Here is a 25,799-nt window from a genome sequence, read left to right as displayed (position 1 = left end):
TATAATTAAAAAAAAGTAAATTGACTATATTTTGGGACAGAGCAAAATGAAAAGGTTGACTGTTTTTGTTGCAACGGAGTATTATATTACTATTTAACATAATTTTGATATTTTTTTTTTTTGAAAATTAACATAATTTTGACAATTAATCTCTCACTCAAAGGTGAAATGGCATTTTTTTAAAAAGGATTAAATAGTTTCATGTATCTAAAAGTTATAGACGATTTAGTTATTTGATCAAAATATAGTGATTATTACAATTAGATTAAAAATTCAAGGACTAAATAAAAATTTGCCCAAAATTGTTTGGTCATACACCAAACGCGCAATTCTTTTTATATTACATAATCTCTCCCACTTCCCTCTTTCCTCTGGGGATCTTCGCTCTTTCGCAAGATCTCTCTCTTTCTCCCTCGTTTCTACTTTCTTAGATCTCATTACTTCACGACTGTACCTTAAAATCGGAGTAAAGGTACAATTAGATCCCCATTCCTATCTTTTTTATCTCATTTCCATGATTCTGATCCACTTGCCTCAGAAAAGCTAAGCTAATTCCCCAATTTCCTCTGCTTTCTCTCTCGCCAAACACATACTTATTCATCTACTTCACCTCCAATTCGTTCTTATCATGGGGTTTCATTCGTATTCTAGGCTTCTCCTTCTCGCTTCCTTCCTATTACTGGCTCTCTCCTACGTCGCTGCTCAGGTCTCTCTCTACTACAGTTCGTGTGCTTTGTTTTTTGCATAAAACAATTTTTTTTTTTTTTATTTCAAGCTTTTTGTTTTTTTTTCCAGGAAACTTTGATGGAAAATGGGAAGGAAGAGTCGACTGTATCTCATAAAGATCTTGGCCGCCGTGGCATGGTGAGCTTATCCATATTTGGAAATTTTGAAAAATTATAGCGGAAATTGTTTTCTGCTTCAATTATAACTGGAGATATGCTTATTGTATTTGGGGTTTGTGAGTGCAGATAATCACACATGACCTTGACGTCAATTCTGTTAATAATCTTGGACTTCAGGTGGACTCTGGTCTTGGAATTTTTGATGCATTTATTGCAAGCTTGTCCATGATTGTTGTTAGTGAGGTTTGTTCTGAGCTCATTTCTTACTTTCGCCTTCTTATATAACAATTTCAGCTTTTTGAACATTTTTTTTTACTAGCTCTGCAATGCAAGTCCTGATTTCTCTTAATATTTTGTGTTCTGCATATGCCCTTATTAGAATAAGGGAGGAGGAAAAAGATGATCTGGCATCCATCAATAAATGATCCCATTCTTGTTGTGTGATGGCGATTAAAGAGTTGACTGCAGTTAACTTTTGCTGCTTATTTATCTAATATATGTTTCTTTTGATGACAATTTTTTTTATAGATTGGAGATGAGACTTTTATTATAGCAGCTCTTATGGCAATGCGCCACCCCAAGTCAATTGTTTTATCTGGTGCTCTCTCTGCATTAGTGGTTATGACAGTGAGTTATCCATTTATTTTGTTTCTGTTTTAACTTTGCCTGAAAGAGTTATGTTTTCCCTTTAGATCTGCCGCGACTTGTTTTCTACCTGATATTGCAATGCATTTGCATGGCAATGTAATGGAATGGTGCCAGCAACTAGAAAGTACTTCTCCCAGCTCAATTTTATGAAACTTAAAAAGTTTGTTTTATGTGTTAATTAGGTACTTTCTACAGGACTAGGTAGGATTGTGCCAAATTTGATATCAAGAAAGCATACAAATAGTGCTGCTACAGGTACTTAAAAATATAAATTGTATCTATTAATACTTATTTGGGTGGCATATACTCTCTTTCCCCTTTTAATGTTTTATATAGGATGCTTTCTGTTGTATGTCTTGTTGATCATACGTGATGTGAGTTCATATCAGTTTGGAGTTATAATCTAGTCCTTTTCGGTGCATTTTATTGTTTGTGGATGTTGAGAGGTTGGAAAAGTAGCAGAATCTGATGATTCTGTATGTTGCACTTTTTATTAACCAGCTAATACCTTGAGTGGCGTATGTGGAAGTGTCTTTGAATTCAAGACTTTGGAGATTTCTAGATGTATCCTGTAGTTTCTATATTGAGTGTTAGGCAAGAACCAAAAATTTTGTTGTGGTAAATCATCCATTTGGGTTCTGGATGCGCCATGGTTGGCATGATGAGTATGCAGAGAGCAATATGTAATATTGCTTTCAGCATGTCATTTTTTGTTCACTTTCTTCTAGATAAGCAATTCGCAGCCATTGAAGCTTTCTATAATGTTGTTTTGTGGAAAAATTTTTTAGATTATTTTTGAACTAAGTTAATAAATCAACTTGATTTGGGTTCTGGATATTTTGTAAAAAAATGTTAAATGCAGAAAACATTGCCCATATATACATTCTAGGACAATATGCTATAGCATGTCTATGTGGATTTAATTATCAATCATTAACCTTGGAATTTTCTTTTCTCGTGCAGTTCTTTATGCTTTTTTTGGTCTGCGATTACTTTACATTGCCTGGAGATCTGATTCAAAATCATCCCAGAAAAAAGAAATGGAAGAAGTATTCTTTTTCCCATTTTCAGTTTCAGTTTCATACATTGTCATTGGTGTTTTTGCAGTAAAGCTGATGCATTTTTATTCCAAAGCTGCACACACTTCATTCCAATTCTATTTTAAACGAAAAGTGAGAACATATTTGTTGGTTGAATGGTGTTATGGCATTCAAATGCTGGCTTCTATATCAAGCTTCTGATTTCTTTACAGACAAGTGATATGCTAAAAGGACGGTTATTAGTTTTGGCCTGTGGAGATTTGTGGCTTACTTATATATATATATTTTTGATAGGCAATTTCCTGTTTACCAATTGCATGAAGCTTCTTTCTTTGCAATCTTCCCATTACATGAATGAATTGCTTGGATTAGCCAATGAACTGGCATATTACTGAGTCGCCTTGAACCATCTTTTCCATATTTCCATCCTTGTAAACATATTGTTGTTTACTTTTCTTCCCCTTGATGGTTTATCTTTCAGAAACAACACTTCTTTAGAAAGATGTCCTTATGGTCTGTTCCCTTTTGTTTTGCTTTGTCCAATGCTTATTATTATTGTTTATAAGTTTAGTTAATAATACTAAATTGAGATTCCTTCTATTTTCTTGTATATGATTTTGAAAGATTTTTTCTGTGGATTGCTTTTGAAGATCAAAACTCAATGTTCTTCCCTTCCCCCTTCTTCTTTGTCTCTGCATCACTCTTGCCAGATTTTGGTATTATCTCTATTCTGATATTGTATATTATGCTTTCAGGTAGAGGAAAAGCTGGAAGCAGGGCAAGGGAAAACAACCTTCCGCCGCTTCTTTTCAAGATTTTGTACTCCAATATTTTTGGAAGTACGTTTGATGCCTTGGAACTTATATAGTAGTATTAATTGCATGAAATATGGAGTATAATCTATGATAGTTTGATATAATTTTTTGCTCAGCCCCTTGTTATTATTTGTTTATCATTTGGTACTTGTATTAATAATATAGTTTTGTTTCATTATGCAGTCATTTATTTTAACCTTTCTAGCTGAATGGGGGGATCGTAGCCAGATTGCAACAATTGCTGTAAGACAATTTAATCAACTTCTCTTCTTATACATTTAGCTGCAAAGTTCAATCAAATTAACTTCTCTTCTTATATAAGGCATTTATGTACACATATCAACACATGCAATTTTACACCTGCATTTTTCTTTATCGATGGCATTCATGTAATGCTGAAACTAGAATTTCTGATCTGCAGCTAGCAACGCACAAAAATGCAATCGGTGTAGCTGTGGGTGCTACCCTAGGACACACAATCTGCACTTCCTTGGCAGTGGTGGGAGGGAGCATGCTAGCATCTAAGATCTCACAAGGGACAGTTGCTACAATTGGAGGCTTGCTTTTCCTTGGCTTTTCTTTATCTTCTTATTTCTATCCTCCTCTATGAGTTTAAAAATGTAGGTTAACATATCTCTCTGCACACTGTAATGCAGTTTCCATTTTTTTTTCCTTCCTAATTCTTTTTATATATTGTTGAAAAGGTTTTATACTAACTAGTTGAAACTAGACAGTTTCAGTTATTCATTTGTGTAATTAGCATATATTAATGGCTTTAAACAAGTTTTTCATCAGCTATGATCTTGGCAAACTATGATGAATGTTAACACAGGTAGCTTAATTTGATATTTGATCTGTTTACTAGTTCCTGCCAACAATTTTGGAGATGCAAGGCAGTGCCTTCGTTAAGGGAGATGATTTTGGAATTTTTAACTTAATGGAAAATAGAGTTTAAGAGAGCGGATACATTAGTAAGTAAAATAGTAATAGTCGATACTTACTAGTGTCATTTGTATTGTAAGTATGGAAAATAAAGGCGATGGAATGCAAAATAATTTAATTTTCAGGTTAGTGCGAAAATAGTCAAATTGATAATTACTACTTAATTATGTAAAGTTTTCTTGCAGTCTTGCATAAAAAAAATCTGTAGTTTCTAAATAAGAAATATTATTTTTGAGTCGATGGAAAGCTTTCCTTTGGCATTGCTGAATGATCTTTCTTTGAGTATGGAGGGAAAAATATTCCTCGGCATGATTTATTCCGAAACCCTGCGCAAATGTAGCTCTTGTCCACGTTTGTGGTCACACTCTTTCAGCAGCCAAACTGTGACCGAGTCTGAAACTATCAAGCTTGATAATGCCATACCGGTAGAATGAGATGCAGTTGAGTAGGCACCATATGTTTTATCTCAAAAATAACCTGACCCTCTCACCCTCTCCGGTTCCCATAATCACACATGTTATAAACACCACTAAATATGAGCGTCACCAATGTCGGCGATTCTATAGGCACCATCAACCCTTATCTTCTGGTCACTCAAAAAACTTGACAGAAGCAGAAATACTGCATGCTAATTTTATCAAGACTGGCTCTCTTCATAATGTGGGTACCCTTAACCATCTTTTGAACCTCTACGCAAAGAAATGTCTGAATTTGCATCACGCCCACAAGTTGTTCGATGAAATTCTTAATAGAGACGTACGCTCGTGGACTGTTCTGATATCAGGTTTTGCTCAATGTGAGAAGTATGAAATGGTATTTGATGCATTTAGAAGAATGCAAAAGGAAGGTATTTGTCCTAATCAATTCACCTTATCAAGCGTTTTGAAGTGTTGCTCTAGTTTGTTTGAACTAAGAAATGGGAAAGGGATTCATGGGTGGATATTGACAAATGGGATTGGATTAGATGTTGTTTTGGAGAATTCAATTCTTGATCTTTATGTTAAATGTGGTGCTTTGGATTACGCGGAAAGATTGTTTGAGTCAATGGAGGGCAAAGACACAGTGTCTTGGAATATAATGATTGGTGGATATCTGCATATTGGAAATGTGGAAGGAGCACTTGGTTTGTTTCAAAGTTTGTACTTTAAAGATGTAACGAGTTGGAACAATATCGTAGATGGACTAATGAGAAATGGATGCGAAGTAAAAGCACTGGGATTCATTTATAAGATGGTGGAAAGTGGACCTGTGTTCAATGAAGTTACTTTTTCTATAGCTTTGAATTTGGCTTCCTGTTTATCGCTTTTGGGACTGGGCAAACAGATTCATGGCCGGGTTCTAAGACTTGTACTTCACAGCAATGGTTTCATTAGGAATTCACTTCTAGATATGTATTGCAAATGTGGGAAAATGGATGAGGCGTCCATCATATTTAGGAAAATGCCTGTGGAGATTTCTTGTGATGATTCATTGGCAGACATTGTCTCATGGAGCTCAATGGTTTCTGGATATGTTAGGAATGGCAATTATGAACTTGCTTTACAAACATTTAGATTTATGGTTAATGAATATTTTGTGGTGGACAAGTTTACACTGACAAGCATTATCTCTGCTTGCGCAAATAGTGGGATGTTGGAACTAGGAAGACAGATCCATGCCCACATTCAGAAAGTTGGGCACAAAATCGATGCTCATTTAGGTTCCTCATTAGTTGATATGTATGCTAAATGTGGAAGCTTGAGTGATGCTATGAAGATTTTTAAACAAAACAATAATTTGAATGTTGTACTATGGACATCAATGATATCCGGTTTAGCTTTGCATGGACAGGCAAGGGAGGCTGTTCAACTCTTTGAATGCATGATGAATGAGGGAATTACACCAAATGAGATTACATTTATTGGCATTTTAACTGCTTGTAACCATGCAGGGTTGCTTGAAGAAGGGTGCAAGTACTTTGAGTTGATGCAAAAAGCTTATGGTATCAAGCCTGGTGCTGAACACTATGTATGTATGGTAGATCTTTATGGTCGAGCTGGTCACTTGAATGAGGCAAAGAATTTCATTCAAGAAAATAGCATCTCCGACCAAAGTGCAGTTTGGAAGTCATTTCTATCCTCTTGCAGACTACACAAAAATTTTGAGATGGGAAAGTGGGTGTCTGAAAGATTACTTCAACTTGAACAATCTGATGCAGGTTCTTATGTTTTGTTATCAAATATTTATGCTACAGGTCATAGATGGGAAGACGCAGCTGTTATTAGGAGTTTAATGCAGCAGAAAAGAGTTAACAAACTCCCAGGACAGTCTTGGATGCTACTGAAGAATCAGGTCCATACTTTTGTCATGGGAGATAGGTCTCATCCACAAGTCACTGAGATATATTCCTACTTAGAAAAGCTCATTGGAAGATTGAAAGAAATTGGGTACTCATCTGATGTGAAACCTATAATGCAAGATGTGGAAGAAGAGCAGAGCGAAATTCTTCTTGGTTTCCATAGCGAGAAACTAGCACTTGCTTATGCTTTTATGCGGACATCATCTGAAATGCCGATTCGTATAATGAAGAACCTTCGTATCTGCTCTGATTGTCATAATTTTATCAAGTATACTTCTCAGCTTTCAGTTAGAGAAATAATCGTGAGAGATCTTTGCCGGTTTCATCATTTCAAGAATGGACATTGTTCTTGTGGAGATTACTGGTGAACAAAGAGCTTCTTATGGTTGTGATCTCGTAGGTCAATATGAGCCATAGGTCATTGTGATGCTCTTACTTGCTACAATTAATATCCTTATTACCCAGCAACTAATTATGACTGAGGCTGGCATGGTAATTCAACGGAGAAGCAATTGGAATTACATGATGTCTTGACCAAGTCCAAGCTTCTTGGTTATGTCTTGCTGACTTTGACACCCTCATCCCAAAGCATAATGCAGGTATTCTCTATGATGCCATAATATTCCTATCCAATTACCTATTATTTACAACAATCCTCAAATGGCTTAAAAAATTAAAATTGTAACATTTTGATTGATTTTGTTTGTCAAGCATCACATCATTGAGCATATACATTAGGCACGACCTAACAGAAGTGTACTCGAGCTTATGTTTATTCAAGTATTTGTATGAATAGTGGTTAAATGAAGTTTTGATTAATGGATTGGAAATTGTTTTGGTTCTTCTATATTTCTGCTCTTATTTTCTTTCACTTTTTTTATCAAGGTATTTTGATGCAACATAGACAGAGTTAAATTAATCAAGTAATTGTATGACAAAAAAAAAGCTACTTATTTTTAATTAGTATCATAAAATTAATGATAGGCATGATAAGTACTTTTTCCACTAAAAAGGAAACAGTCTGTATCCCAAGGATCTAATGCAACATTGCTCCACATGTTCTTATTTTGAGATTTTGAGCGCAGTTCCTCTTTTGAGAGGATAGTACTATGAAACTTGAAAAAACTTCTTGGAATGTTTGCGGAAAGAGTAATTGTCTATAACCGGCCTTAATCTCTGAATGAGTCAGTGGCCTGAGGGGTACCCGTTTGCCCTCTTGCATGTGTAATGTGTTGGCATTTAAGTCTGTTTTTCTCTAACTTGGGCTTATTACGAAGGCAAAACTATATGACAGCAGCCAATTTCCTGATCCAGTATGGTTCATGGATACTAATAAGATAGTTCGCAGAAAGAGTATTTTCTTATATTATGACATATCACGATCCTTATTTGGCCCTTAAAGTTACATCAATATCTTCCTAGAGCAACTTTTTTTAATCTGTGAAGTGTGTTTTGGAATGTTGCAGAATGATGATGACAGAGAATAAGAATGTGGGCTTGAAACGGTTAATCATGTGGATGTAAATGTAATGCATCTCTGGTTTACAACGATTATGGATTAGCAACAGAGTACTAGACACTGAGGGGAGTAGTTGAGAGCTTTACCACAAATGTAAGAATTTCCTGAATCCTGACTCAATAAGCTTTGCTGTACAGTTGTTTTTCTTCATAAGGTAAATATCTGTTACTTGAGTAGGCCTGAATTTTTCCCAGGTGGAAAAGGAAAGAAAAGAAAAAGTCTTGATCTTCATTCTTTTATTAGAATTGAAGGAAAATAAAGAGCAAATAGAATAGAAAATATAAAGTGATTTCAGAGATACAATTTCTTCTTGCTTTTCTGATCATGTTGACCTAATTTTCTTTCTCTGATAATTACAGGTTAATATCTGAGTCAGACTGCCTCAGCTGAGATTTTGTTCTATAAGCTTATTAAAGCATGATTACTGCCAAAGATGTAGCTAGTGCGGACTATTTACAACATATAATTTATATATTTGACACAAATAGATCGACACTTGTATTAACAATAATTCCAAATAATTTTAAATGTTTTGTTTGAAAATTATCCCATTCTTCAGTTGTACTAATGAATGAAAATTGTTAGATTTTTCATTTTTCAAAATAGAAAACCCAAATATGTATCTGAAAGCGAAATTAACTAGCCAATGCCTGTTTAAATTTCATTTTAATATACTCAATTTATCCAAGTTCTTGATCTTATCCTAATAATAGGCAAAGGAACTTGTTTTTCCATTGATCACTCAATGATTTTTAGAAACAAGTTCCCCTGTCCAACTACATCATTGTCCCAACAAAAATTTATGTTTCTATTGTAATTAATATTCTGAGCATCAATCATTTCTCTCTTCTTTAAGAACAAGAAAGTGCAGTTTGGTCCTCAATTGCAAAGAGAGCTCTGACAGGATTCTAAGAGAAAGATATCGCTTGTATTGCACTCTCCCCTTCAAGTTTGGTATTGAGTCCAAACCAAGAAAACCCACCAAAAAAAAAAAAAAAAAAAAAAAAAAAAAAAAAATCAAGAAAACAAAAAGAAAGAATTGGGCAAAAGTATTAACCTAGAAAAATTATAAACAATAATACAAAAAAAAAGGTTAATGCTTATTCTACAAGAGAAGCAGGCAAGTATAAGTAGGAGCCCACTGTGGAGAACTTAAACAAAAAGATAAATATAATTATAGTTTTTAATTTTAGGTTTAGTTGGGAGATTGCAGTAGGCTAAACATAGCAGTTCCACCTACTTTGGATTATTGCATGTCTAAAGCAAATACGTTTATGTTGGGTCTGTTATTAATTAGGTTAAACTTATCAATTAAACCTGTTCTTGATTTTTTAAATTACACGTCCAAACATAAACATCACTTGTAACTCAAAACATTAAACAAAAATAAAACAGAAACAAACATATATACCTCTCCCTTTCTTTCACTCTCTCTACCAAACAAGAACTCATTTGTACATTTGACTTGTTGTACGTGAAATTATATTAACTTGGTTACAAAGCCAACACCACCACCACCAATATAACAAACCCAAATCCAAGCTCTAGGGTTGTCTTCCTCAACCGACCTATTAACTTTTTTTCTTTTCTTTCGGTCTCTCAGTCCACTTCACATATAATTTTATTTGGTTGTTTGTTTGTTTGTTGATGAAGAAATGAGAGATAGAATGGAAAGGCTTGTTCTTCTTCCTTTTTCCATTGGTTGTGTCTCTGAATCAAGTGTGGCTATTGGGATTCACCATCCTAGAAGAACTAAGCCATCACATGATACAAACCCATCTTCAACAAGTCTCTATCTTTCTGGTTTCTATTATTAATTTGGCTCTGGTTTGTCCCATAGGTTTCTTCTGGTGTTTTTGTTAATCTGTGTTTTGTTTTCTTGAAACTTTTACCAGGACCAAAAGAAGAAGACGAGGAAAGTTTATCAAGTTCTGATGAGAGTATGAAGAATGCATTGAAATTTCTTGCTCTTTCAAAACCCAATATTTCTGATCGGTTTCACAGGATAGTCAAGGGCTTCAAGACCTTCTCTCAATTATTTGGTAAGCTACTTAATTAGCAGTATTATTTTTTATGAGCATATAATATTATAGCTCATAGAAATTACTTAGAAGATGCCTTGTTGTACCTGTTAATTTGGCAGTGTATGAAGAAGAAATAGAAGAAATGGAAATGGAAATAGGGCTTCCAACAGATGTGAAGCATGTGACGCATATAGGATGGGATGGTTCAGGAAATGAAAACCCAATTCAAGGTTGGGATAATCTGATTTCTCCTGATCAGTTGCTTCCTCTTCAACCTTCTTTAAGGCAATTTGAGCTTTCTATGGCTGCAAAAACTAATAATTCACCTCTTGTTAGGCCTTCATCTGCTTAATCATGCATGCCTTCTTCTTATTAGCCAAATTACAGATGGTGTATTCATAATAGCTTTATATTTAAACCCAAAAGGCAAAAAAAAGAAGTCAAATTGCAATATTCTCTTGTACTTGTAATTCTATTGCATACATGTATCTGTGAAACTTTTTATAATTGCCATTGGAGATTTGGTTTTGTAATTATGTATGTGCATGGCATCTCATATACATATTTTTTTGGCATTTGTCAATTCTCAAGATTAGTTTGTAAATTTTTTCATTATTTCATACATATATTTCTGTCTTTCGTTGAAAAAAACTTGCATAGCCCGGGTTCATGGTTCCATTAACTAAACATTTTTTAAAAATTGTTCGAAACTTATATCTATTAGCAGTTGGTCTTATCTACACATTTGGGAACAAAAGAGATTAACTAATTAACTAAGGGAAAAAAAATTTAATTATATATTGGTTTCATAGAGGCCCATCCTTTATGGATGAGCCTATGAAGAGAAGAGAATGTATGGATCAGATCAGTTTGAGACCCATAAACACTTCACTGTTGTTTCTTCTTTTTTAAGTTTTTAAATGATGAATTTCAATTAAAGACAACTGCAACTCATATAATTTTATTAGAAATTTAAAAAAATAATGAAAATCAAATCCCATAGTATTCCAAAAGAATTTCTTATTTTAATCCAAATAGTATTTTAAAGTGATAATCTTTATATTTTTATATATTAATTTTATTTGAATAAAAATCGATCAGGGATGTTATTCTTAAAAGAAAAAAAAAAAAAAAAAAAAGGAAAAGCCACTCGTGTTGATAAATACTCGATCAATGAATTGTGAAAACTGCTAAAATTTTAAATCCTACTTCTGAATTAAACCTTTGAAATTGATTTTATAATTTTCAACTATTATAAAGTCTTAAATGTGGAATGAAGAAAAATAATAGTAACAATCTATAAAAATATATAAGAGTTATGAAATTTTATCCTACTGCTTTTTTTTTTTCCCATATGAAAGACGTGAAATTGAAAATTTCCAAATTGTCAACCAAGAAATTGACCAGTGGATCGGAAAATTTTTTCAAGACTTTCAAGAATAGGATATATAAGTTATTCTTGAAAATACATAATATAATAAAAAAATAAAATTTATCTTAAAACTCTAAATTAAAAAGTAAAATGTAAAATTATAATAAATAAACTTTATAGTTAAATTTCATCCGAAAGAACAATTCACTTCTATTGATTAGAGTTTCATTGGTGTCAAGATGAGAAGACTCGTAGAACATTCCTTAAATGGGACCCACAAACTTTAATCCGTGTCCTTTCATATGAGATCAATCTGACTAATTCAAGATCTAATCCATATAAAATCAGAATTCTGGTCCAATTTGGACAATTTCACATCCATTACTATCACCTTTACACTATGCCGCCTCTACCTCCTTTTCTTTTTCTTTTTCTTTTTCTTTTTTTTTTATTTTTGATAAATAAAATAATATATATATATATATAATAATATATATATATATATACAACCAATCCTAAAATCTCTCAATAAAACCACTCATCTGATAGCCCTTTCCTCTCCAAACACTGAATCTCAAACAAAAGTTGGAATCGGAATCGGAATCCCAACTGAAAACGACTTCGTTTCTTCCTCTTCTCCTAATCCATCTATTAAATACCTACTTCTCTCGCTTTCTTTTCTTGTCTTTTTTCTGAATCAATGGGCTCTTCCTCCCCTTGTTCTTGATCCTTCTTTTTAAACAGCAAGTCTTCTTTTTGATTTCATATTATAATTCATAGAACGATCAAAGAGAAGACTTGTTTTGCTTGTCCCCCGCCCCCCCACTCTTTTTTTGTTGGCAAGGGTTAATAGAAACAATCACAAATGGGTTTGATATTCGAATCCGTTCAGGACGACGACGACCAAGTTTTGTTTCCGCCGGCGAATTTTTCCATGGTTGATGACGGCATTTACAGATCTGCATTCCCTCAACCTTCCAATTTCTCTTTTCTAGAGTCTTTAAATCTCCGATCAATCATGTAAGTGATTTCTTGCGCAGATTTTGTGTTTTCTTTTTGGTGGTATGAATTGTTATTTCGGTTTTTGAAAGAGTTGGATGAGTAAGTTTGATCAAAAAATTGATCTCTACAACTGCTAAATAGTAATAAACCCTTAGATTTGATATGTGAATGTGTTTGTATATATTTGTTTTCTTTTTCCTCAACGTTTCTTGTTTGTGATTGTGCAGATACTTGTGTTACGAACCTTATCCAGAAGAGAATATGCAGTTTCTTCGTGATCATAACATCAAACTATTTCAGTTTGGAATTGAAGGAAAAACGGTAATATTACTTTTCTTCTCTTTCATTCTTTTAAAGCTGAAAATTTTTTCTCTCTTTTTCTTATTGTTCAAGTATTTTATGGGCTTTCTGAATAGTGTTTACCGTTTATATGATAATCATAACCATTTGAGCCTAAAATCTCTGAATAGTATTTCAATAAAAGATTATAACTTTGGTGCTTGCTTGGCTGTGATGATTTATTTGTAGTGGTTATTATAATACTGTATAAGCTGTATTTTTGCAATCTCTGTTGCTCATGCTGTAATTTTTTGTATATGCAGGAACCTTCAGTATCTATTCCCGAGGAGACTATCATGAATGCTCTTAAAGTCTTAATTGGTAATTAAAAATTTGCAGAAAATTTGTATTTCTATTTTGAACTGTCAATTGCTTTTTTTTTTCCCTCGTAGTTTACTTTTGTTTTCTCCCCTTCCAATGACTCTTTCTTGCTATGCTTATTGATATTGTTTATTGGTATTTCCAGATGTGAGGAATCATCCAGTTCTGATTCACTGCAAACGTGGAAAGGTATTCAGTTTTATTGCATATTCCATTTGTTTTCTTTCCTATATGCATTTGAAAGTTGCCAAGATATATGCAATGTTATGTGCTCTCAGAATCAATTTCCATTATGCCTTCTGTTTGTAACTCTTGAAATCGTAACAATGGATGCTTTCTGTTTTGCCATCCAACTTGGTAATTAAACCTAAGAGATTCAGTTAATTAACTGTATCTTGAATTCCTTAACCCCAATTATTTTCCTATGTTCATAAGAAGTGTTAGATAGGTGAGTCCTAACTATAGGAAGAACAAGAACCACTCTTTTTTGTTATTTTGTTTGATGAAGGCTGTTACTCATTCTCTCTCTTGTCATAGGACAGTGTATTGAAGTAATTAAGTGAATTTATTAACATCTGCTGATACATATTTGTGTCTGTTCAGAACATGTTTAACATTACTCCATTCTGAGATCATATCGTTTGTTTCGTATAATTCCTTGGCCTTCTATCTGATTCTCGACACTTCATGGTGCACAAGCAGTAGCTCAATATCATATAGACCCTCATTGATTCCTGCATGATTTGCTGTCCATAATTGCTGGCATTCTTATATTGATTCTTTGATCCTTATATACAAGACCATATGCATCTAACTTTCCATTTCATTTCTCCTGCAGCATCGCACGGGTTGTCTTGTTGGTTGCTTTAGAAAGCTTCAAAATTGGTGCTTGTCTTCTGTGTTTGAGGAATACCAACATTTTGCTGGTGTGAAATCGAGGATTACAGATCAGAAGTTCATTGAGAGCTTCAAAGTGGTGTGCTTGAGGCAGTGTCTTTACAGCATTATCTACCAGTACCATGGATTCGGGTCGAACAAGAGGCGTTTACTGTACAGAGAAGAGAATGTACAGAAGCCCCAGATCAAGTCCAATTAAGAACCTCATTTTAGTTTGGTTACTAACAACAATCGCCAGTCAGCCACTTCAAAGGCATATGTTTCAGACTTATAGTCTCCAATTATACAGTTTCCGTTATCAAAGCATTATCCATTTGTACTCATTGTTTCGTGCCTTTCATTTTTTTTTTTTTTTTCTTTTCCTTTATTTTTTAACTTTTCATATACAAGGGAGAGGATTGCCACATTGGCGATGATGGAGGTACTATAGCATAATTTCGGGATTTCAGATTTAATCATCATATTTGTATATTATCTGGAATTCCACCTCAATTATAAATTTCCTCAATTGTTGGAACCCCAAATGATGGGTTTGTCTTTGTAAACGAAACTATTAGCAATTAGTAACTTTTTTATTACTGTTTCATTTTATTTGCATGGTTTGATAAAATACACGTATTAAAGATTTAGTTAATAAAAGATATTTTTCTCTTGTTTACCAAAAGTCTTTTACTCATTAGGATATTAATAAAATTCAATGAATAATTATAAAAGTTATTATGAGAAAAATAATTATTTATACATTCAAAAAAAAGGAATAACAAGTAAATAAAATAGAATGAAGGGATTATTTTTTTGGGTAATTGGCCAATTAATTGTTATTTTTCAAAATTATATCAATTATGATAATGTTGAAAATATAATTTTTTTTTTTTTTTACTCTAAAACATTATAAGATTTATTCCTTTTGTAAAAAAAAATGTCAATTGTTAAGAAAGAAAAATTTTAAACGACTATTGTTTTAATATAAAAAATATACTCCCTCTGTTACTCCTCGTTCCCCTATTTTGAGTATTCTTTTTATATAGAGAACTTTACCTAATTTGATAACTTTGGAGACATTGTCAATATAAAAAGTTTAATTAAAATGGAGTTTGAATAAAATGGAGTTTGCATAGAAAGTAGCCACAAAGGTGAACACATTAAAAAGAATCCCTTTGGACGTTGTTTGAATATTTGAAAAATCGAGTCATATTTAAAATATATTTTCAATAACCATAGGTAGTTGGAAGGTCTAACGAGCATAAGTTTTCGTATGCACAAGTTTTTATATTTTTACACAACATTTCCAAATAAAGATGAAAAGAATTACCTTCCAAAGTCAAAGTTAAACTTTTTTTTCCACGTTATGTATTTCTTTCGTTCCAATAAAACATTTAAATTCTTATTTAAAATTGGAACATTATTTAAGGCATACGTTGATATTAAAAGAGAAATTAGTAAGATATTAAGGGGTAAATTAGGAAAAACAAGGCAAAGAAAATTTGTAAATCACTTTCGTAATCTTGGTGAAAATAAATATTTTGTGTTTCATTTTTTTCTTAAAAAATAAACAAAACTTGTTTAATTTTTTTTCTTTACTTTCTAGGAAACTATTTTTAAAATAAAAAAATAAATTTTATGAAACTACAAATAACGGTTTATATCATTGTGTTTTCTGTTTTTAACTACATTTCTCCTTTTTTTTTTTCATTTTGATAAGATTTATCCTCATAATGTTATTATTATTATTATTATTATTATTATTATTATTATTATTATTTTCTCTACCTATTTAAATCTAATATCAATTATCCAAAATATACAAGTAAATAGTTTTATCTCCATTGAAATTCTATGTTGTTTTCTATCTTTTCTTTATTTAGTATTATTTTTATATTTATTATTATTTTCTAACGTAATTTATTATTATTTATTTATTATAATATTTGGATATTATATTTTTATTCAATTGATTGTATACATAATAATAAATAATTACCGTAAAATTTATTGAAATTTAAAAGTTAAAGTGTGAAATATTTTTAATTATTTACTCTCAAGAGTTGGATTTTTAATTATTATTAATTAAAATTTTTAATGGCTTAATAAAGAAGAGATTTGATAGTTGGAAGAATTTTTTACCTTATGAACCAAAAGAAAAGAAAAAAATAATCTTAGAGAAAAAACGGTTTTGAAAAAATGAGTAATCAAAAACTAAAAATTATTTTGTGTTTCTAATAAATAAAAAATTAAAAATAAACAATTATAACAAACGAAGGCTTTAGATGTTGATATATAAAAACAACCATATGGAATCTAAGGGTGTACATGCTTTCCATTATTTTAATTATCACTTCCAAATCCTTAAAAATTGTTATATTAATAAAATTGACGAAAATAATTTATTAGAATTATATTTCATCGATACAACATTGAGTCTAATGCATATTAAAATTTTTATTTTTTGAAAATGCCATCAAAAGAATTTGTATTTTTAGGTGAAAAAATAATTTTTTAAAAATATATAATACCAAAAATTGATTTTTTTTAAGTTTTGAATAAAAATTTTGACAAATAATATTGAAATATTACTATATAATAATCAATAATTAACTATCCTATCTCAATTAGAAAAAAAAAAAAAAAAAAAAAGGAATACATGTCATATCCAATCTCAATCTCTAATTATAATTTCATTGGCCTCAGCCGTCGAAAATAAACGAAAACCTTGTCCAATTAATGCGTAACACGTGGTGGTTTCACTCAACTCATCCTTAGAGTATAAAAATTAGTATCACCTACATGGCAGATAAGCCTACACATATATAAGTCCTACAATCTCCGTCTCTGTCTCCCTCACTCCCAATCAATAACCCAATTATTTAGGGTTTTCTTCCCTCCTAGGGTTTCTCTATTTCCAAAATCCATCAACCAATCTTCGGCGATTGCCGTCGTCCCGATAATCAATCAATTATGACCGGAAAGGCGAAGCCAAAGAAGCATACGGCGAAGGAGATCGCGGCGAAGGTCGATGCAGCCACCACAAACAGAGGCGGAGGGAAGGCAGGACAGAAAGACAGGACGGGACAAGATAAAGGAGGTCACGCCAAGTATGAGTGTCCTCACTGTAAAGTCACCGCTCCTGACCTGAAATCTATGCAGATCCATCACGAGGCTCGCCACCCAAAGCTTCCCTACGAGGAAGATAAGCTCGTGAATCTACATGCTGTCCATGTTGCCGATTCATCCTCCAAACCGCGTCCCGGCGTTAGGGGCAGCCACAAAAAGTGAAGGGTGAGGGCCAAACTTAAAAAAACTACTACTTCCCATGTTTTCCTTTTTTTTTTTTTTCCTTTTTAATGTTTTCTTGGGTACGATCTGGTTGTGTTTTTCCTTTCTGGTGCTTGTGGGAAGCTATGATGTTTTCAGTTAACATAACAAGGGAGTTCCTAGCATCTGCTTTGATAGTGGGATGGAATGTATATTAGAGATATGTTATTATTATGGTAATTATGAAGCGGGTATGGCCTTATTGGTAACTTTTCTGCCTTTAATGAGTTGAATTTAATGGGAGTTGTTGGTTATGTTTACACTATACTGGTGTGTGCCCATAATAGTTGCTTATGATACGTTTACTTAGCTGATAATTGTTTTTTAGCTCTAATAATTAAACTGGTATAAGATTGAGGAGGTAGAGCAGATTTAAGGATGAGCTGAATGTCAACACACTTGAAAGATCAAAACTTTTACAAATGCCAATTGTGTAATTAAGATAACATGTAAGCTAATTTGATTTTGCCTTTTGGTCAGTTAGCTTGGTTCAACTAGAGGTTGAAGATAAAGCTTGTAGTATGAGGAAATAATAAGGAGATGTTTATATATTTTGAGCTTCTCCTTTTGTTATTATTTATGCCTATATTGATGGTTGTGTTCTGGCACATCTCTCTCTCTCTCTCTCTCTCTCTCTCTCTCTTCTGACGGAGGAGAAAGATGATACTTATATAGCTCGTCTCTTCGCAGCTTGTTTCTTTATGGCATTAGATATTCATGTCTGCGCATGTATTAATCGATTGAAACTTGATTTGATTTCTAAAAAGCAAATTAATGAAGACGGGAGATTAAGAATTAGTATTGTTTTGTGCGTACAGTATTCTTATTGTACTATCAGCCATAAACGTCTCCATTTGAAGGATTGTGTTTTGGAGTTGCTACCTTGATTAAATAGAAATACAAGCGTCAAGGCGTACCCCAATATCAAATAAAAGAGGCTCAAGAATCATAAGCCCAATACACCGATCCTCTGTTTTGAATTCTCAAACGAGGCATTGAAAATAACACAATTTTTGTTTCTGTTTTCCCCTTTTATTATTATGGTTTTAAACTTAAATTAATCAAAACCCTTAATTAGGTTGGCAAGAAAACACTATTCTCGTAGACCTTGATTTTGCTGAACTTCATGATTCAATGTCATCAAAATAACCTTCCACCTTCCTTCTCTTGTTCGATCCTGTTAAGAACAATCCTCAGATGAGTACGTAAAATAATGAATGAAGATGTAACGAACTCCTCCTTTTACAGAGGGTTATTATTATTATTATTGTCCTGACCAAGATCCTCATCGTGCCTTTGTCAATGGATGTTTTCACTGGCTTTTGCATTCATCTAATGGAGTTCAAATATGATGTTTTTGTTTTGAAAATGGAAGAATCCAATTGCCTATTCACCACAATTAAGAATAATAAGTAATAATCAAAGATGGAAAAACACGGTGGTTTTTGGAGAGACAATTCATGCACCATAGGCCAAAATATCAGATAGGGGATCTGAGAAATTTGAAGTCTTATAAATTGATTAGAGTTATCAGTAAATGGGATCTCTGCTGTTTTGTGTAACCCTGAGGTAAAAATTACACAAGGCTTGATAGTACTGATGTTAAATTTTCTTATCATTCTTAAAAGAAGGATGTTCCTGTGATCACATTCTTGTTTTAGGAACGCTAAATGTTCAAAATCCAAGCTTTGCTTCACAAAAAAATGCTATGGGGGCAGGTAGGGATGTACATGGACGCAGAAACCGACCCATGACAAAACGATTCAAGGGAACAACCAAATTTATTTTAAAAAATTCAAAGATCAAATATGTCAATTTGGGTTTTAGTTCGACCATTGAGGAACTCAACCAAACCAAGTCGAGCATATGTATATATCTGCCTCTCTCTAATATATGGTTAAGGTTTAAAATGTCATGGCTTTTTCAAGCAGAGCTAAAATAGTTTGCCAACTAAATGCATGCTCAATGCACACAGGGAAAAGAACATGCGAAGAAACAATTTAATGATAGGTGTTAAGTGCTTACCGTATTATATTGGTGATTGAGCTACATTCTTCTCATTTCAGAAGAAAACATAAACTGGACAAGGGGAAAACCAGTCAGTGGAAAATGACTCTAAAGAAGTGTACATGAAAAGTAAAATGTAATCATCTTCATGACAATTCCTTTTCGTCTCAGTATGCTCCTGGGAAGCAAATAATTTAAAAAATTCACTTTCCATAGCATTGCATTTCAAGCATTGTCTTCTAAGTACTGTACAAACATGCAAATACATATATTAACTTTTAAATATCACTATATAGGCGACTTACTCTAAAGGGTTCCAACAAGTTAATCAAAGTAGGTCTCGGTAGAGTAAGAGAGAAGGAGCTTCTACTTACAAAATTGAAAACTATATAAATTAATACAAGTACCTGTGTACATTTTCTATAATATAAAGTTCATTACTGTAGATATGAGAAAGAAATTTACCACAATAACAACATTGCAAGAGAAAGGCCTTTAATCACTTGAACTGTGTCTTTTTTTACCCTTTTCTTTTCTGATGCTACTTTTGACGTAAGGCAAGTTCTTTATGATGGAAAATTTCCCATGATGTGTTGATATACTGATGATGGCTGAGATGCATTTACATGATCAATGATAGGCTGACCCTCATAAAGATTATCATCTCTTTGTTCTTGCTTGGGCTTGACCAGTTGCTGTCCTGAGAGGAAAGGCTGACCTTGACCAATTGGTTTCCCATTATAATTAAAATCAACACCACTCAGAGAAACAGTAGCAGATGCATGAACAGTTGATGGCAACGAAATTGGAAAATTTGGAACAAGAGAAGCTATGGAGCCAGAGTGATGGATTGCACTACGGTTGAAATCAAAAGAGTTGTAAGGCATGGTATGTTGAAAGGTGGGAAACTTCAATGGATAAATGGTGGAAGCTCCAAGCTTCATTTCATTACTGAAATTTCCAGGAAAACTAGGTCTCAAAAACTCATTGTTAAATATTGGTTTTCTATCAAAACCAGGTGCAAGCTCATGAAATTGTGTTTCAGGTTTTGCCCCATTGGCGTTTCTGGTTAATGCCAGGGCAGGCTGTGTATTGGTAGTAACCTGAGGTAAATTGCTACCATTTGAGTTCACATTATTGCTGTTTCTGGCTGCAGGCACTTCATGATTGTGTTTCCCCTCGTATGTTGTAATTACATATTTTAGATTGTGAGAGGCTCTCTCAACATGTTTCCTCACTGAACATCCAGCACTCGTGCATTTGTAGTAACTCCTGTCAAAGAGACGGGAGATTTGGCTTTTTAGAAAAAAACACGTTTTAAATGCATTAATCAAGCGTACTTGCCAAACAGGAAGAAACCTGAAAGGCAAACATATGTGGTGAAATATACAAATTTTACACTCGCAAAAATCAAACACCTACTCCATAAGAATTCAAAGAGGTCCACATAAGAATCCCTATCACTCCTTGCCCATTTCAATTGAAAATGGTAGAGAAATGGACTATGATAAAACAGTATAAATACCTAGGATTTGGATTCCCCTTGACTACTTTTTGACCATATTTTCTCCAGCGGTACCCATCGTCAAGTATGTCAACATCACTCTCTATTTGGACAACTACTCTTGGTTCACGAACAGCTCTGGATGCCAAACTAGTTTCAACCAAGCAGCTGTCAATCTTCCTGAAATGAGAGAGAAAAAATTAATGAATAAAATATATCCAATTTATCATGTTTTGCATTGCAAGTACTCACAACTGCATAGAGATAACTACCTTCTTTTTGACTCAGATTCCTCAATATCAGCATCAACTCCAACATATAAGCTTCCCTGAGTGGCCCCATCATCATCATCATCATTACTAACAAGTGTGGAAGAAAGCTCTGGAGTTTCTGCTGATTCAAAAGTTCCTATAGATTTGACTTGGGTGGTTGAGAATGGATCAGAAAGCTCAGTTAAAACAGATGTTGAAGATGTTCTTTCCAGACCATCAGCCTTAAAATCCCTGGACCCTGGTTGTGGATTTTTCCAAATAGACCCAACTTCAACTTTGACACGGTTTTCACTGGCTTCATCCATCTCTGGCATCTCATCAAATGAAGAAGCTGGTCCAACTTGTGCTCGGCGACTAGGCTGAGGTTTAGGGTGATTATGGGCACCTTTGTAGATGATTTCAGTTATTTGACCGTCATGTGAACGCTCAATTTTTTTCTTCACCTGACAATTTGGATGCGTACACTTATAGTAGCTCCTAGGATATTCACTACCCTTCACCTGCTTCTGCCCATACTTTCTCCAATTGTATCCATCTTCTGAATTCCTTGCCATTCCTATTGAACGGAATATCCCTCTTTCATGATCCAAAGGTTGACGTGTCCCAATATTTTCCCCAGAAACAGGTTCCATATGAAGAGATATTTGTTTGCTACCTACATCCGCATGACCCATTTGCATGTCACTGAAGTTGGCACTTGCAATCATGCTATTTAAAACTTTCACATCAGTTTCTGAATCTTTAGCACAGCTATCTGTTGTAGCTTCCTTCGAAAACTCTACAGGGAATTCAAAATCCATTGATGGTTCTGCTGAACCAGCTTGAAAATCTACATTATTTGCCTGCCCAAGAACAAAAAAAAAAGTTTACATAGGATAGAAATCCCAAGTGAAACATTGATTAAATTACAAGAATAACCTAGTTACCATAATTGAATTATGCCCATGATGCTATCAACTTAGGTCAGACAATGCTATTTCAATATCTGCTCAGAGGTCTCAATGTACAAAGCTTCAGGTAAAATTTTGACTCTATAGACTGTAGATCTGACACCATCTTGAACCAAACCAAGACCACTATAAACAATTACTCATTCATACAAATAACTTCTTTTTTGTTGGGCTGAGAAAGGGGAAGAGGAGAGGGGGATGGAGCAAATTTAACCGTTGACTATTGTAAGGAGGGGGGAATGGAACAATTTAACCGTTGACTATTGTTCTACAACACTGAACAAGTCATGTTAGTTGGCACACCAAGTACCTGAATTTCCAAGGTAGAAAACTCTGGCAAAGAACCCGGATCCTGGTGAGGCTTGAATCTGAAGGAACCAGAATCACAGCCTTCGTCCCCATCAGCAGAAGTCACTGTATTCAGCATTGGACTTTCATAATTGAGTAGCGGTAACGGAAAAGTTCCAGTGGTGGGAGAAGGCTGTTTTCCCAAAAAAAAAAAAAAAAACCAAAGAAATTGATATAAAACAAAAAGTGGGGCTGGAAAAAGCCACGCAGGTCACATCATGAAAATAGGCAATAATGTGTGCAGACATTGAAAGAATGATGATAGAACTAAAGAGACATACCATAAACACAACCAATGCCATGGTAAACAAGATATAAAGGGACACATAGCTTCGGTGATTATCAAAAGTTCATTTATCATGTAAAACAGGAGTATGAGCCAAGGAAGGAGGGACGTTGTTGCTTTGGAAAGCAACCACATTTTAACATGTAATATTCAAGAAAAAAAAAAAAAGAGTATGAGCTAAGTCGGGAGGGATCTTGTTGGTTGATCATTCTAGAAAAGGTTCAGAGGCAGTACAGATAAGTGCCAGTGTTCAGCAATAATCATGGTGAATGAAAACAAGCAGCACTAGAATGTGCAATAGCAGTGCAGATTATGTAAAATTAGTAGAAGTTGTTGTGTGAAATCTATTCAAACGAATTCTGAGAGTACCAGCTCAAGCCCTTGATTTCAAAGCAATCAGAAACCATAATAAACAGCAGAAACTTGATTTCTGTAGAGATGGTGCAGTCCGTTAAGACAGTGCTTGCATTACTCTAGGTTCCGTTAATCTTTTCCTCACCAGGAAAAAATTGCAATCTGAAACATGCCAACTATTGGGTTTCCCTGCTCTCTATTTAAGCTTGTTAAACAAACAGCTATATGTTGTCATATACAATTACTAAACAGAAGAATTTTCCCTCTTCTCAGAAAATCCATCAAAAAGCAGAGGTGAGGGATCGATTACCAAACACAATTGCAGAATCAAACAGAACACTCTTTAAATTGAAACAAAGAGACACATTCACAATCAGGTTCAGAATTGAAACATCGTGGAAATGACTGGGAATTCAGACACTAATGATTCCATTTCAATTAAAATGTCCTATGAAACAGTCAACTTCACAACAAAAATCGTAAATCAAATAACTGAATTCACCTGAGAATTAGGCAGCATAATCGGCGAATCGAGCAGCGCGGTGGGGCTAATCCCGGGCGGAATAGTAATACAAGGAGACCGAACGAGAGCCGTCGCAGCCGGTGAATTCAAGGGGCTAGTGGTCCGAAACCGTGCCGTATTAATCCTCTCCGCTTTGAAGCCACATTTTGCAGCTCTTCTCTCCGCAATGCTTCCTCTGATAGCAGTTCCCGATGCATCATCAGCATTGGCGTAGTCATTTCTGTTAGAGAAGTCATCGGTTTGAGAATTGGAAGCGGAAACTAGGGTTTTGGTTTCGAAGTCGGCGAAGGTGGATGGCTGTTGCGGCGGTGGATTCGGGTCCATTTCCGGTGGTAGATTAGAAAGGGAAGTGTAAGAGTTACGCGACTGTCATTTTCAGAGGGAGAGACTGGAGGGTTGTGAAGGAAGTTTGGCCCCACTTTTTTGGTTTTCTGGATTAATTTTGGAGCTGAAACTAATTAGAGAGTAAGAGAGAGACTGCAAATGGAGGCTTTGAGGAAGAGATTATCAGAATTCCAACACACAGACAGTTTGAAAGAGAAAGTGTGTGACACTGCCCGTTTTAGGATATTAATATTAATCAATAATTAATATATTTAAAAAAAAATAAAATAATTTTTCTTTTTATTTCTCTTTTTAAGGTATACAGTTCTTCTTCTTGGGTTCTCTCGAAAATGATCCGTTGGCGCCTGCAATAAGGAGGGAGTAATGTCGGACCCACTGTAATCGTTTCGTCTGTAAAATTACCGACTAATGAGTTTTGACCATACTGTAATTTATTATTACCTCATTATCAGTTGTAAAATTTTAATATATTACCATTTTTTGTTTTAGAACGAGATATATTACCAATTTGAGAATGAGATTGCCTATTTGAACTTTATATAATTTTTCAAAAATATCATGAATTTTACCCTTTTTAAATTCTTTATTTAATTTGCTTGTTAATTTTTTTTAGGTAATGGGACTGAGAGTTTCGAATTTTAATTTATGTAAAAATTTTATATACACTTATTACTGAATTAGAGATAAGCATTATGTTTAGTTTAATCTAATTAAATTGGTTCGATTCAGTTCAGTCCGATCGAATTAATTATCATAATAATCGAATCCTACTAAACAGTATAAAAATCAATTTAATGTCAAATTAATAAGACTGGTTCAAATTTAATTCTATTATTTCAATATGAACCATCAATCTCGAGTATAAAAAATCAATTACATTAATTATATATAATTGAACAGGAATCAAAACCAAATGATTATCATTTATCAAATTGATCGGCAACCTAAGTTTACATAATTGACGTATTAGATGAATTGAATACAATTTCAGAGTCAAACTCTTTGTTAATTCTGTACGGAAGTAATACTTATGGGTGAGATTGTGAAAAAATTAGTTTTTGTATTATAGATTTTGTCTCCGCAAAAATATTTTGGTTTGCGGGAAATCTTGAAAGTACAGTTAAATTAATACAAGTACATTTTCATTTTTACGGTTAGAATGACACGTGAAAATTGTTCAAAAAAAAAAAAAAAGACACGTGAAAAGAATGGTGTGTGGTAAATTCACTCTACAATACAATACATAGGCTAAATTTGTTCAACTACACTTGAGATTTTCTTGCATGAAATCTATTTATAAGATCCTAACTTAATTAGTTTAACGGATCATTGTGTATATATAGTACAAGGTTGTTATAAAATTATTTTTCATATTAATTATGAGAAAATAAATATACAATTAAACTCAATCATATTTATGATTAAATTTTACATTTAAAATTTTAAAATGAAAATGTTAGAAACTTATAACATTGTAATAATACTACCTTCATCCCGTAAAAATAAGTCTAATTTGTCTTTCGTACAAATTAAGTAAATATAATTAATCTGGTTAAATATAATCTTTTATAATATTTTTTCTTAATATATTATTATGGATTTTTTTTTTCTAATCTAAAGAATATGGAAATCCATGATGTATTCAGTTGTTTATTCTAAAATTATTGTATTTAATATATATAGAATAAAAAACTATGATAAAGATAACTGATTTTTATCAAAAAAAATATTGGATCAGAAATTTGAGACAGATAAAAAAAAATCGAATCTATTGACTGAGATATAAATAAATTTTT

General features: G+C 33.3%; 6 protein-coding genes across 10 annotated transcripts; 5 read left to right on the top strand and 1 right to left on the bottom strand.

The window, feature by feature from the left end:
* Positions 1-350: 350 nt before the first annotated feature.
* On the top strand, positions 351-4,142 carry LOC105644868 (GDT1-like protein 4). Its single transcript, XM_012230363.3, has 9 exons — positions 351-706; positions 796-864; positions 972-1,088; positions 1,374-1,472; positions 1,676-1,748; positions 2,457-2,542; positions 3,289-3,372; positions 3,532-3,591; positions 3,770-4,142. Exons 1-9 carry the CDS (start codon positions 629-631, stop codon positions 3,956-3,958), a joined length of 855 nt encoding a protein of 284 aa, XP_012085753.1. The 5' UTR covers positions 351-628; the 3' UTR covers positions 3,959-4,142.
* Positions 4,143-4,283: 141 nt separating this feature from the next.
* On the top strand, positions 4,284-8,693 carry LOC105644867 (pentatricopeptide repeat-containing protein At2g03880, mitochondrial). 3 transcript variants are annotated; one of them, XM_012230361.4, is made up of 3 exons: positions 4,284-7,227; positions 8,095-8,240; positions 8,507-8,693. In XM_012230361.4, exon 1 carries the CDS (start codon positions 4,726-4,728, stop codon positions 6,994-6,996), a length of 2,271 nt encoding a protein of 756 aa, XP_012085751.1. In that variant the 5' UTR covers positions 4,284-4,725; the 3' UTR covers positions 6,997-7,227; positions 8,095-8,240; positions 8,507-8,693. The 3 variants fall into 3 exon arrangements, with proteins under 3 accessions (XP_012085751.1, XP_020539123.1, XP_020539122.1); XM_020683464.3 differs by having other exon boundaries at positions 8,095-8,301; XM_020683463.3 differs by having other exon boundaries at positions 8,095-8,693.
* Positions 8,694-9,650: 957 nt separating this feature from the next.
* RIC4 (ROP-interactive CRIB motif-containing protein 4) lies at positions 9,651-10,704 on the top strand. Of its 2 annotated transcripts, none has more exons than XM_012230364.4 (3): positions 9,651-9,950; positions 10,043-10,189; positions 10,291-10,704. In XM_012230364.4, exons 1-3 carry the CDS (start codon positions 9,803-9,805, stop codon positions 10,521-10,523), a joined length of 528 nt encoding a protein of 175 aa, XP_012085754.1. In that variant the 5' UTR covers positions 9,651-9,802; the 3' UTR covers positions 10,524-10,704. The 2 variants fall into 2 exon arrangements, with proteins under 2 accessions (XP_012085754.1, XP_012085755.1); XM_012230365.4 differs by having other exon boundaries at positions 9,657-9,935.
* A 1,543-nt stretch (positions 10,705-12,247) lies between these two features.
* On the top strand, positions 12,248-14,425 carry LOC105644871 (inositol diphosphatase DSP3). Its single transcript, XM_012230366.4, has 5 exons — positions 12,248-12,563; positions 12,773-12,866; positions 13,148-13,205; positions 13,351-13,394; positions 14,044-14,425. The coding sequence occupies exons 1-5, from the start codon at positions 12,409-12,411 to the stop codon at positions 14,299-14,301; spliced, it is 609 nt and encodes a 202-aa protein (XP_012085756.1). The 5' UTR covers positions 12,248-12,408; the 3' UTR covers positions 14,302-14,425.
* A 2,496-nt stretch (positions 14,426-16,921) lies between these two features.
* On the top strand, positions 16,922-17,623 carry LOC105644872 (protein METHYLENE BLUE SENSITIVITY 1). The gene has a single exon (XM_012230367.4). The coding sequence runs from the start codon at positions 17,058-17,060 to the stop codon at positions 17,373-17,375; it is 318 nt and encodes a 105-aa protein (XP_012085757.1). The 5' UTR covers positions 16,922-17,057; the 3' UTR covers positions 17,376-17,623.
* Positions 17,624-19,614: 1,991 nt separating this feature from the next.
* LOC105644873 (WRKY transcription factor SUSIBA2) lies at positions 19,615-24,221 on the bottom strand. Of its 2 annotated transcripts, XM_037635958.2 has the most exons (5): positions 23,638-24,221; positions 22,458-22,628; positions 21,198-22,039; positions 20,947-21,105; positions 19,615-20,693 (listed from the first exon to the last, which is right to left on the bottom strand). In XM_037635958.2, exons 1-5 carry the CDS (start codon positions 23,980-23,982, stop codon positions 19,988-19,990), a joined length of 2,223 nt encoding a protein of 740 aa, XP_037491886.1. In that variant the 5' UTR covers positions 23,983-24,221; the 3' UTR covers positions 19,615-19,987. The 2 variants fall into 2 exon arrangements, with proteins under 2 accessions (XP_037491886.1, XP_020539016.1); XM_020683357.3 differs by lacking the exon at positions 22,458-22,628.
* Between the last annotated feature and the right edge of the window lie 1,578 nt (positions 24,222-25,799).

This window comes from Jatropha curcas, chromosome 3 (assembly GCF_041381405.1).
Source record: "Jatropha curcas cultivar XTBG-Jc1 chromosome 3, XTBG_Jcur_1.0, whole genome shotgun sequence".
In the NCBI taxonomy this organism is placed as follows: domain Eukaryota; kingdom Viridiplantae; phylum Streptophyta; class Magnoliopsida; order Malpighiales; family Euphorbiaceae; genus Jatropha; species Jatropha curcas.
Note: the sequence above shows the minus strand (reverse complement) of the source record. Positions and strands in the feature narration are given on the sequence as shown.